The 12,845-nt window shown below is 36.2% G+C and overlaps 1 protein-coding gene across 2 annotated transcripts in view; it reads right to left on the bottom strand.

The window, feature by feature from the left end:
- LOC145242167 (spermine oxidase-like) overlaps window positions 1-12,549 on the bottom strand; it is a 116,130-nt gene extending 103,581 nt beyond the window's left edge. Inside the window, exon 1 of one of the 2 annotated variants that reach the window (XM_080105146.1) lies at window positions 12,223-12,549. In XM_080105146.1, coding sequence (XP_079961272.1) covers window positions 12,223-12,418 — 196 coding nt within the window. In that variant the 5' untranslated portion in view covers window positions 12,419-12,549. The remainder of the gene's footprint in view (window positions 1-12,222) is intronic. The other variant, XM_080105147.1, reaches the window with a different exon arrangement.
- Window positions 12,550-12,845: the final 296 nt, after the last annotated feature.

Genomic DNA, 12,845 nt, shown 5'->3' with positions numbered 1-12,845 from the left:
TACACACCGACTCCGATTTTGTACGCAGTTCGACGTAGGGAGCGTCTAGTTTTTCTGATGGCTTTTTTTTTTTTTGGCTTGTTCGGATTGTTTAGGGATATTTTTTTTTTTTTTTTTGGATGGATATTTCTTATTTTGGTTTGAACTTTGCGAATTATTTTGTTATGAGTTTTTGGTGCCAGTATCCGCGCTATTTTTAAATAGTATTTTTAAGTTTAAGTTTTACGATACCCGTGTTATTTTTTATTTAAAAATAAAATTTCAAGTTGGCTTGAACTTTGCGGATTCTTTTATTTTTTTATATTATTTTGTTATTGTTTTTTTTTTTGGGGGGGGCGGATTTAATAACCAAAAAACATGAAAGCAAAGCAAAAAATTTTGGTGCTTATGCACTTATGTTACCGTTAAATAAATAATAAAAAAAGGGTAAATATCCAGATACGTTACAACAGAATACCGACCACTAATTTGTTTTTTTTTTAAAGGTAATTGAGGTCGCTGACAAAGAATCTGATAGTCAAACTTGGGGCAAATTTACCGTTTGCATGGTATTAATCCCTGAACCCACGAACTACTTTCCATCATTTTGCAGCTTCCGTTTACGGTACGCGCGCGCTGCAGCATAAACAACGGCTTCACCTAGCAAACTGCCTTCTCACATGGCGTATCAATCAAAAATTACGGTCCGACATTTTTTAATTTTTTTTTTTTACATGGGGGTCACCACTTATCAAGGCACGGAGGCCACTCAGGGATAAATAAGGGTTATTGCGTGTACAGTAAGCAATGAGATAGTATTGTAGTAATTATTAGTATTGGGGGTTTTGATAGAGTGTCTTAAGGGGGTGGTTTGTCAGGAATTTGTTTATGTTGGATTTGAAGACATCCAAGTTGTAGTCAGGTGGGAAACAGCCAAACGGAAGAGAGTTCCACAGTAGTGCACTTTTGAGAAAGAAGCTCTGCTCGTGGAATCTACGTTTGGATTTAGGCACAGATAAAGAGTGGAGAAAATTATTGACAGTAGTTTCAGCCAGACGGGTGTTTCTTGTGAAAGATTGGCGAGGGGGGACGTGAGATTGGAGCTCAGACGAGCACTTGCCATGGAAATAACGATAAAACAAAGACAGGCTCGCAACGTCTCTTCTGTGGGAGAGAGGTTGCAGGAAAGAGAAAAGGGCATCCCCCACTAAACCACAAAGTCTGTTTTGTACTCTGTCAAGGCAGGATAGGCAGCTCCTGCCCAGATGTGGCAGCAGTACTCCAGTACTTGGCTTTTATACAGATAGAGAATTGCATCAGTAGTGAGATCTTCTGAAGCGGTAGAAGGATCCCACCATTTTCCCAGCATCCTTGGCAACAGACCTGATGTACGTGTTCCATTTCAGATCAGAAGTAAAGGTCAAACCCAGAAACTTGTCAAAACATGGAGCCTCCCCAAGACGAGAGCCATCCATTTCAATTGATGCCAGATGGGGATCAGAGCGTTGATGATGTAAAGATAGAAGCTTGGTTTTGGATGCACTAAAAGTGACCAGCCACCTCTTCCCCCACTGTACCACGCGCTCAACATCAGAGGAGAGAGAATTAGAAAGAACTTTGTCATTTACGGCCTTTGATGTTTTGTGTCATCAGCATAGATGTCAACGAATGATTTAAGTATGCATTTGGGAGATCATTGATGTAGATCAGGAAGAGAGTTGGGCCCAGGATGGACCCGGACCCCTGAGGGACCCGAGCATTAATACTGTGGGCCTCTGATTTCTGCCCATCAACCACTACTCTTATGAGCCTATCAGAGAGAAATGATTTAATGATTGAGAAAACATTTCCAGTGATACCGTAGCTGGAAATCTTGTGAAGTAGGCCCTTATGCCATACCTTATCGAAGGCCTTCGATATGTCAAGAGAAATTGCCCTGGGAAGGAAGCCTTTATCAAGAGATTCACTAATCCTATGTGATATAACCGTTAGCACATCTTTAGATCTTGCAGAGCGGAAACCATATTGCATGTCACTAAGAAGGTTGTTTCTGTTAAGGTGGTTGACTACTTCTCTAATATGGATTCCAACAACTTACTCATGACACACAAGAGACTTATTGGTCTGTACTGAGAGGGAGATGACTTCACCTGAATTCTTAAATACAGGGTATACTGAAGTTTTCCAGGGTGTTGGAAAGCACTTCTCTTTAAGGCAACGCTTAAACAGTTTTATAAGTATGGGAGCAAGTCAACACTATAGGTGGAATGCCGTCAGGGCCAGTTGCTTTACTGGAATCAAGGTTCTTGATTAGCTTGGCGACCTCATGCACAGATATTTGTATGTGGCATAGCATGTTGTCTGTTATGTTCAGGATCCTGTTTGCTATTTGCCAAAACTGGTGGGAACCAAGCCGCTGATCAGCTGCTTTGGATTTAACGGACTGAGCATATAGCTCTCTTGCATTTTTTTTATTACTCTTTTACAGTGGTTGCTGGCAGTCCTAAAAGCAGCTTTAGTCTCAGTACATCTATTGCGTTGGTAGCTATGAAAAAGTGATTTCTGTGCACGATGGCAGCAGCACATTCAGGGGAGAACCATGGCTGGCTGTTAGGTTTTTGTTGGAATTTTTTGGATGGTATGAATCGGTCTATGCCTACAATTAACCATTCGGTCAGGTCTGATACTATAGAGGACACATCCTTTTTAAACATGGAATGCAGAGGTAGGTCAGATATGAATGTACAGAAGCTATCCCAGTCAGCCATAGAGTATCGATATACAGTACGGTGGAGAGGTACGTCTGAAGACTTATTACATTTCATTTTTATCTTAACTGCTACAACAGAGTGGTCGGAGGATCCCAGAGGAGATAGAACAGAACATGAACCTAGCTCAGGGGAAGTTGTGAGGAAAAGTTTAGAAGGCTTGCATACTGACCAGTAGTATCGGGCACACGGGTGGGTTCGTGAACAATCTGAGTGAGGTCATAGGCAGTGGCAAAATCATGACAGAACCTCCCCTCATCATCGGTTTTATTTGATTGGGTCAGCCATTCCACATTATGGACATTGAAGTCACCGCAAATGTGAATGTTAACCGAAGGATGAGCAGACAGGATGTGGTCCATTTTCTCAGATATGCTCTTAAAAGATAGTAATCCCACTGTTGTGGGGGCGATAGAGGGCAAATATAAATGCAGTGGTGTAAGCTAGTGCAACCTGGAAGCACATATAAGGTAAATTAGGGTCTTCTTTGGAGATATCCCTACCACACGGAAAGCCATCTTTGATGTAGGCACATATTCCATGCCGATCTTGGGTGTCAGATTTAGATGTGAAGTTAGAGTATCCTTTAATTATGAATTAGTCTAGGGAAGTGGTTGGCCCTATGCCAGTTTCACTTAGAAAGAATATGTCCAGTTTCGTCTCCTGTAATTGTGTTTCAACCTCTGGAAGGTTGGAATGTAGACCCCTGATGTTGGAGAAGGAGACATGGTAGTAGGGGTCTATGTTGGAGGATGGGGTTCTAGGTTTATTTGTGTTTTTTTTTTTGTTTTTTTTTTGAGATTTGTCATGCTGAGGTTTTGGGATTTGTGGGGCAGGTCAGTAGATTACAATTAAAGAAAAGTACAATAAATTGGGGGACGGTCTCACAGTTTTTAGTTTTTCGTTCTTTTGCAGGAGGGGGATTTTTTTTTTTTTTTTTTTTTTTTTTACAAAGGCGTCACCACATTATCAAGGCCCAGAGGCCACTCAAGGATAAGGGTTAAAGAGTGTACAGTAGAAATTGGTCAATATAGTAATCATTAGTAATGAAAATTTGGTAAATTTAATAACTTATATGGAACGGCTCATCAAGAACTTATTTACTTTAGACTTGAACACAACCATATTGTAGTCAGCCGGAAAGCAGGAAAACGGAAGACAATTCCACAGGCGTGCAGTTCTAAGAAAGAAGCTTTGTTCATGGAATCTACGTTTAGGTTTAGGCACAGATAAAGAGTGGGGGAAATTATTGATAGTGTTTACAGCTAGACGAGTGTTTCTTGTGAAAGTTTGGCGAGGGGGGACCATAGATTGAAGCTCAGTTGAACACTTTCCATGAAAATAACGATACATCAGAGACAAACTCGCAACATCTCTTCTGTGAGATAGAGGTTGCAAGGAGGAGAAAAGGACATCTCCTACGAGGCTACGAAGTCTATTTTGAACTCTATCAAGGCAGGACAAGTCCTTTCTAGCAGCTCCTTCCCAGATGTGGCAACAGTATTCCATCCTTGGACGTACCTGGCTCTTATATAGGTAGAGAATAGCATCAGCAGTGAGATATCTACTAGATCGATAGAAAGATCCCACCATTTTTCCAGCGGCCTTGGCAACAGATTTGATATACGTGTTCCATTTAAGATCAGGAGTAATGGTCAAGCCCAGAAGCTTGTCAAAACTTGAGGCCTCCTGAAGACGAGAGCCATTCATTTCAATTGATGACAAATGTGAATTAGAATGTTGATGATGTAAAGAGAGAAGCTTGGTTTTAGATGCATTAAAAGTAACCAGCCACTCCTTTCCCCATTGTACTACGTGCTCAAGATCAGAGGAGATTATTATAGAATTTATGTGGCTTAATAGGTGCTTCTGCAGTTTAGTTAATCGTTTTTCCGTAAGTAACGCACCGACATTTACAAATTAGAACACCATTAAACATTTTTCGAAGATTTTACTGTTTACATTGGGGGCACGAGCAAAGGGAGGGCGAGTGTGGTGTTGGGGCGTAAACAGTAAAATCTTCAAAAAATGTTAAATGGTGTTCTAATTGGTAAATATTGGTGCGTTACTTACGGAAAATTTGAAAATTCTATGTTCCAGGACAAAAAAAAAAACAAAAAAAAAAAAACACACTTAAATTACCCCCCCCCTTCTCCCCAACTTGGAGTGCTTTCCTTTTCTTGTTTAATTTCTTTTTCAGCTAATTTTAAATTTTCCACCCAAAAAGTGCTATAATGTATTTTTGAAAATTAGAAAATTCTATGTTCTGGAAAAAAAAAAAAAAAATTAAATTACCCCCTCACACACCACCAACTGTGTGCTTTTCTTTTCTTGCTTTATTTCTTTTTCATCTAATTTCAAATTTTCCGCGGAAAATTTGTACGCCATGTGAGAAGGCAGTTTGCTTGTTGAAGTCGTCGTTTATGCTACAGCACGTGCGCGTACCGTAAACGGAAGCTGCAAAATTGTGGAAAGTAGTTCGTGGGTTCAGAGGTTAATACCATGCAAACGGTAAATTTGCCCCAAGTTTGACTATCAGATTCTTTGTCAGCGACCTCAATTACCTAACCAAACAAATTAGAGTGGTCGGTATTCTGTTGTAGGGTATCTGGATATTTACAAGAGAAAAAAAAAAAAAAAAAAAACTAAGTCACACACGCAAAAATTCTTTCCCTGTAAAAATAACAATTGCTCCCCAAATCGAACTGCGTACAACATCGGAGCCGATCCGTATTTCCCTAGAGGGGTAGCACTCGTGTACGTCAGCCAAAAACAGGAGTTGCAAAAGAAAAAAAAAGAAAAAGCTTTTCGGTCCGTTGAAAAAAAAAAAAAAAATGCCAGATAGTCATGGATGCGTTTTCCGGATTAATGAAGGCTTTTTTATGCAACAATTAATTTTTAATAACTTTTATTTACATAGTCACATTTTATAATACTTGCGAAGTTTATGGGCCGGGCTATTTTTAGGGTAGGATTTTTAGATAGGATTTTCAACTTAAATTCAATTTTTTACGGCATCTTGTTTATTAACTAGTTAGGTGAAAGTACAGACTCAACAGCTGCTCATGTTAGGAATGGCTTTCTAAATAACATTATTTTAGCACGGTTCGTAAACTGCATAAATATCCATTATATTGTTTGCCCCCCCCCCCACACACACACAATAGTAAAAAATATGTAATCTGTACAATATCACGTAGAAACGAGAAATACACACGAGACGTCTTAAACGTCGCAGGATGATCAAATAGACATGGCGTTGATTCGGATGATTGCTAGGGAAATGCGCAGAAACAACAATCTTGTGGAGCATAAGCAAGTTTAGAATTCAATCGAACCGTTCCTGAATGAAAATGCTATATTCCAAAAGTCACGTAAAATGATAAAGTAATTTGGTCTTTTTTTTTTTAATTAAGAAAATTAAATTATGTGAATAAGTGAACGTTGTGCTTTGATACATCATATTTAATAAAGAGACAACTCAATTTGAACTACAGAAATCAAAATCAGCCTTGTTGGTACGATTTACTATTAAAATCGCTAAAGATAGTAATTAAAAATAAGATTTCCAAAACATAAAAAATACTCCGTCAATTTACGTAATTTTTGGAATATGACATTTTTGTTCCGGGTCGGGTACGTACACCAACATAGAATTTTTTTTTTATTTATTTTATTTTTTTTTTTTTTTTTAAGAGGATGAACTGGACTTCCACCCAATCTCTAAATTTACTACTTACAGCAACATGTGCCTTGCTGATAATGGCGTTATATGCCAGGGATAATAAATCGTTGAATGAAAAGCAATAACAAACATTAACCCTAAGTCCAAGTGGCAACGAGTCGTAACATGAAGGTTAAAACAAAAGATTTAACGATTATCTAAAGATAACTATTGAAAGAAGATTTTATGTATTTATTTATCGATTAATCCCCTTCCGCTAAACTTATTTTTTGAATGACTTCAACCCCAAGGGTATTTAGTTCTTTCACTACAAGAACTTAGAATCAGGGTCGGAAAGTAGGATTGCGAAGTCGGGGACACTGACCGGCAAAAAAAAAAAAAAAAATGCCTAGGCAGCCTCGTCGGCATTCCCCGGTAAAGGCGCCTCAAGAGATTAGCAATAAACTAAGTCCTTCTCAAAGAGAGAAGACAAAGCCTGGGAAAGTGGACCTGCTAGAACTGCACAAAACTAAACTCCCACCAAAAAATTAGAGATCTGATCATTACTGGAATGGTCTAATCTCTTCATTTGGGGGGCTGAGGCAGGGGAGAGGTCAGCTGAGCTGGCTATTAAATCATAAAACTAACAAGGAAGAGTCAGACATAAGGTTGGTTTTTGATGAGGAAAGTCCAGGGGCACTAAATTGGAACAAAAATAAAAATTGCTTCAGTCTGGAAAGATTTATCCTTCACTGACAGAGGGCAAAAAAAAAAAAAAAAATGAAGTAAAAAACTAACAAATGTTACAAAAAGGTAAGATAAGTTACTCTTCTAGCTACCTGAACAAGTTTTTAGTATTTTTGTAAAATGTTTATTCGGTTCGAAAAAAAAGTAGTGTCGAGCGTTACACGAGCACACAAATGGCTGTGTGGTATGAAGTCTCGACAATTACTTAAAAATTATACAAAATACTGTTAGAAACCCACCCAATAAATGTAACGGGAACATTTATTGGCTGGGTTTCTAGCAGTATTTTGTATAATTTTTAAGTCATTGTCGAGACTTCATCGATATAAAGAGATACGCGGCCATTCTTTTTCTTGTGCTCGTGTAAGTGGATACTACTTGTTTTTCGAGCCGAACAAACATTTTGCATTAAATAAAAACACTAAAATCTTCCAGTTAAGCAGCTTAGTAACTTATCTTGCTTTTAGTAACATTTGTTTTGGGCTACTTTTTAAAATCTCTGGACTTTAAAACAAACTCCAGAACAGATACTACACTTTGCTCCTAGCCAGTGAAGTTTCGAATGAAACAAAAAAAAAAAAAAAAAAGGCGTGGGCTGGCACATTTATCAGACATTCGGACAAAAATCCCTCATTTGTGGAGGTAATGTCGACGGAACAGACCAAGTTATTTTATGCGGTTTTTTAATTTTTTTTGAGGAGAGGTAAAGGTAAACTACTTGAAAGGGGCGATTTGTGTATGATTTTACGACCTTGCCAATCGAACTTAAGGTTAGAGTGTAACAACCCTAAAATATTCCGAAAATATACGTTGCCGATCATTTTACGTTAAATTTATAAACGAAATTGACCCCCATTTAAAATTCTAAACATTTTTTCCGCCAAATCTTTCAGTGTTCGCACATGATTCACCTAAAAAACAAAAACAAATAAATAATAAAAAAATAGAATCTGTGTGATGAGGTGTGATTTAGCTACAAAGTATACCCTTTTTATTTTTTTTCCACTGACACTACAGCTACGAATTCCCTTAAACGGTTGGGAAATGTGAGTTTTATAGCAGTGCCCCCCTTTTCACCCCCACCCAAGAATGGTCCTAAAATGGAGGACCGTTCTGCGATGAAATTCCCTATTGAAACTGATCCCTCAATTCTGAGCCGCATTTTCAAACTACTAATCGGGAAGAAAGTAGAAAAATGCGCACTGGATTTCGATCCCTCACATTATGGCCACTGCTAGGGAAAAGAGAAAGCAACTTTTTTTTTTTTTTTTTTTTTTTTTCAAACTTATAGATAGCAACTACATTCTGTTAATTCCAATTTATAATTTATTGTGAATTTAAGTCGAAGCAAGAGAGCTAAAACGAAAAGAATTGTGGTTTTTGCACAAAAACAATTATTAGTGCGTTTGTTCTGAAAATGGCTAACAAGAAAGCCATTTTTTAAAAACTTGTAACGAAACGAAGAGAAGATGAAAATACTAACCTCTTCAGTCAAAAACAAATGTTTGACAGGAATTTAAAATGTTACTAAATATTTAATAAGTAAGCAAATTCTATGTTATTTTTCAGTGGTGATTAAAGTTAAGTTTCGGGAGAGAAAAGAGAAAAAAACACTGCCTTTTGTCCGTAATAATTTAAAAAACAAATGGAATGAAATAGTAAAAAAAAAAAAAAAAAAAGTTAAGTTTTTATTAATGAAAAATATTTAAATATAAAAAAAATAAAAATTACCAACGACATTGGTCGTTAAATATTTAATTTAACCAAAATTGGTATTAAACTAGAACTAATTTGCTAAGATGTTTAAATAGCAGACATCTTAAAGCTGAAAAGTTCAAGATAAACAATCTAAGTTTCCTAAATTTAAACAACCAAACACGGGACCTTTTTTTATGAGAAAGAAGGACTGTCACCAGCGTATTCTATTTTTACGACAACCACTGAATCATTTTCAAAACATTGAACAAAAAATAACGTGAATATTTTAAGCTTTATTTAATTTTGCTTAAAATTAAATTGGTAACCAAATAAATATTTTTAAATAACTAGAAATTGCATAAAGATTTCAAAATGAAAAAAAAGGGTTAAATATTAAATTTCAGCGCAATCTATAACAACAGGTTTGCCATGTTAAACATATCAGCACAGAAAAGCCCATAAGGAATTTCCTCTACAGAGAATTAAAAAAATTTTTTTTTAATTATTAAAGATAAATTAAGTTTAATATTATGAAAAAAAAAAAAAAAAAAAAAAAAAAATCAAGCGAGCAGAACAAAATTGGAGTAACGTCAATTTTCAACGACACCTTAATAAGGAAAAGTGGGGGATCCGTTTTAAATGTAAATGCGTACATAAAAAGATCACCCCCTTTGTGACCACATTATTAACAACCATGATGGAAAGGTTCATTTGTAAACAAATTCGTGTTTATTTAAAAAAAAATAAAATAAATAAAGTCTAAATCGGTAATAAATCATCGATTTTAAACAAACATACAGACTTCTGTCGATATGACGAGAAAAGGCGAAATTACGTAACTAAAAAAAAAACAAGCCACAGGTTTATTTTTTAATAAAAGCTTTCAAAGATCCGATTGTCTTTTGGATCAATGACCCGAGAGAAATTGATATTTGTGCATTTTAACATCCCCTTGAAATTTGTCTTCATTTTAGGAGAATGAGTTCATGGGAAATTCTTCCTTCAAATCGGAAAACATTTGGGTAAAATTTGTATCCCTCCAAACCGGAAAAAAATGTAAAGATTCTTTTATTTATTTATTTTTTTAAGCCAAAAAAGTTTAAAAAAAAAAAAAAAAAAAAAAAAAAATATTTTAGAATTTATAATGGGAGTTCAGTTTACTTTAATGTAAAATGATCAGTTAGTTACCTACTTCGGGACCACAAATAGCCGCTAATTTATTATATGGTTATATGCCCTGAAACGTTATTTAATAGCGTTTTAAGGAGATATAACCAAAAAAATTAAGCCAAAAATAAAATAAAAATGAAAAACGATACTTATGTATTTTTGGTACCGCGTTGAAATAATAACGTTAAGCCATTCTTAACATAGGGAGGGGAGGGTGTTTTGTAAATTATTCAGTGCTTCCACCTAACATTTTAAAAGATATCGTGAAACTTGAATTTAACCTGGAAAAACTATTTAAAAATAGCGCGGTACCAAAAATACATAAGTACAAAAAAAAAAAAAAGCCACAGGTTGACGTTCTACAAAATTTGAACTGAACAAGAAGACCGATGTCGAACTAAGAAAAAAAAAAAAAAAAAAAAAACAAAACAAAAAAAAAAAACTTTGATTGATTCACATTCTATAGAAGTACCCAAAAAATCTTTAAGATATTTTCTTCTTTCAAAAATATGAAAGGGTCTTGTTGATCGAGTGTAGGGAAATTTTAATTTCTTGGAAAATTCTTAGGGAATCGTAAATAAATTTTAAGCATTTCTTTTGGCGATTCTTTAAAAGGCGATTACATGTAAACAAACAAGCCATAGAATATAAAATGGGGGATCAGATTCCTTCATATTGGAAAAAAAGATTGGTTTATCGGTTGAACCAATCACGATGAGAATAGTAGCCCAAATGAAAATTATCAATCCTCATCTAAAAAATTCGAAATATATATTTTCCAATATCTATTTAATAAACTCGATACTGATCTAGGTCTTATAAGAATACATTCAATAAAATATAAGGATAAAATACACGATGTATCAGGAAATATCGTGGGAGACAGAATGTATGAAAAACAGAAAGAAAAACAATTTGATTTTTTTCTTTCTGTGTTTTTCCCCGTCTTTCATACGCATATCATAAAACGGTACGAGTGCAGAGAGTGATCCGGACGAATATAACATTATTTAAAAAGCCATTCTTAACATGGGGAGGGTGTTTTGTACCTATTCTATACTTCAACCTTACAATTGAATAAAAAACATCAAAACTTTAATTAAACTTGGAAATACGATTTAAAAAATAGCGCGGCGGATCCGGATCACTCTGCAGTGCTGCACTGCAGCAGCAGAGCAGCACCCATAAAACATTTCACGCTTAGTTAATAACGCATCTACAAAACAAAATTGAATTTCAAGCTTTACTTTCCGAAATTATTCTGTAAAGTATTACTAATATACGCATAGCCGTGAGTATGGGTGTATTTTTGGAGGGATGGCTCAGTTCTTAATCTGGTCAATGTCTTCTCAACCATAACAACGGTTTCACGCTATTGGCGATCTTCAGGTCGCACAGAAAGCTGGCATTAACAATAGTCCGCGTTCTGTTGCCATCTGAAGATGTCAGACAGCTCGGAACCGTAGTTTTGGCATCTCCATAAAATAAATAGACGTAGTTCATTTAACTGACATATTTATTGTTTATATATATGATCATAAAATGAGGGATCAATTTTTAATCTAAAGAATCATTTCAACCGATATCGTCCAAGCTTTGAACAATTGAAAAAAAAAAAAAATCTAAGTATATTTTAAGGTACTTTATGCAGAGAAGGTACCGTGCTGAAATAAGGTCCAGCATAGTATAAACATCCCCAACCACTCCATGTTAAGAACGGCTTTCGGAATAAACATCCCCCTCATGCCAAAAACGGTTTTCGAGGTTGGAGGTGTTTATTCCGAAAGCTGTTAACATGGAGAGGTTGGTGTGTTTATAATACGCTGGGGCACGTTGTAAAAATTTCCCAATAACGTTATGTAGAAACACTTTCTTAACATAAGGAGGACATCTCATCGTAGCTAATCTGTACTTTCATCTAACAATTTAATAAACCAAAACTACAGTTAAACTTGAAATTACTAATATATAAAAGGTAATGTGATACACACCTTCTGTGCACAAGTACCTATTCTGGCACTTATTGGAACAAAAACAAAAGACTAGGAATATACAACCAGAGTTGAGTATTGGCAATGGTCTCGTTAGTCACGGACTTTATTCATATTTTTGTTTAAATAAAATAAATACACCTTATTGCGAGAGCGTAACGGTTTTTTAGACAGAAAAATGGTTGAACACGCCAACGTTTCTTACCCGATATCGTCCATATCCTTCCCCCTGTACGATTTGTGGCTTCCAGAATGGTAACATCGGTAAATCCTTTTCGATATAGGTGTTCGGCCGCCGAGATGCCGGCGATACCAGCGCCGATGATCAACACTTTCCGTGCGGGTCGGGTGTCCGCCGAGACCTTAGCCATATTCGTCGTCGAGAAGACCTCCGCCGCCATGCCGCTCTTTTCTTTCCTACTTCTATAAAACGAATGACAATTTATCGCGAGAAGAACAACAACAAGAATGAAACGATCTAACGATGCTGCCGCATTTAACTCCTCCTACTCCTACCTTACGTTCGTGCGATGAGAGATAACAAAGAGGTGGTAGGAGGGAGGGCGTAGGAGGGAGAGGGGGATTTTAGTAGGAGGGAGATAGTATGAGAGAGGAACGGGAGGCGTTTTTAGTAGGAGGGGTTTAACCGTGTTTGTAGTTATTTCGTTGTTGAGAGAGAAAAAAAAAAGCTGTAGATTCCGAAAGGAGGAAAAGTGGTAAAACGTCATCAAAACAAACACAGTGCGGATTGGATATAAAAAAATAAATAAATAAACCCACAAGGAAGAGAGACAGAGAGAAAAAGAGTTTTTTCTCATAAGGGAGTTT

The sequence above is a fragment of the Euprymna scolopes genome, chromosome 21, assembly GCF_053919585.1.
Source record: "Euprymna scolopes isolate OS-2025 chromosome 21, ASM5391958v1, whole genome shotgun sequence".
Lineage (NCBI taxonomy): Eukaryota > Metazoa > Mollusca > Cephalopoda > Sepiida > Sepiolidae > Euprymna > Euprymna scolopes.
The sequence above is the reverse complement of the archived record's forward strand: the minus strand, read 5'-3'. Positions and strand labels throughout refer to the sequence as shown.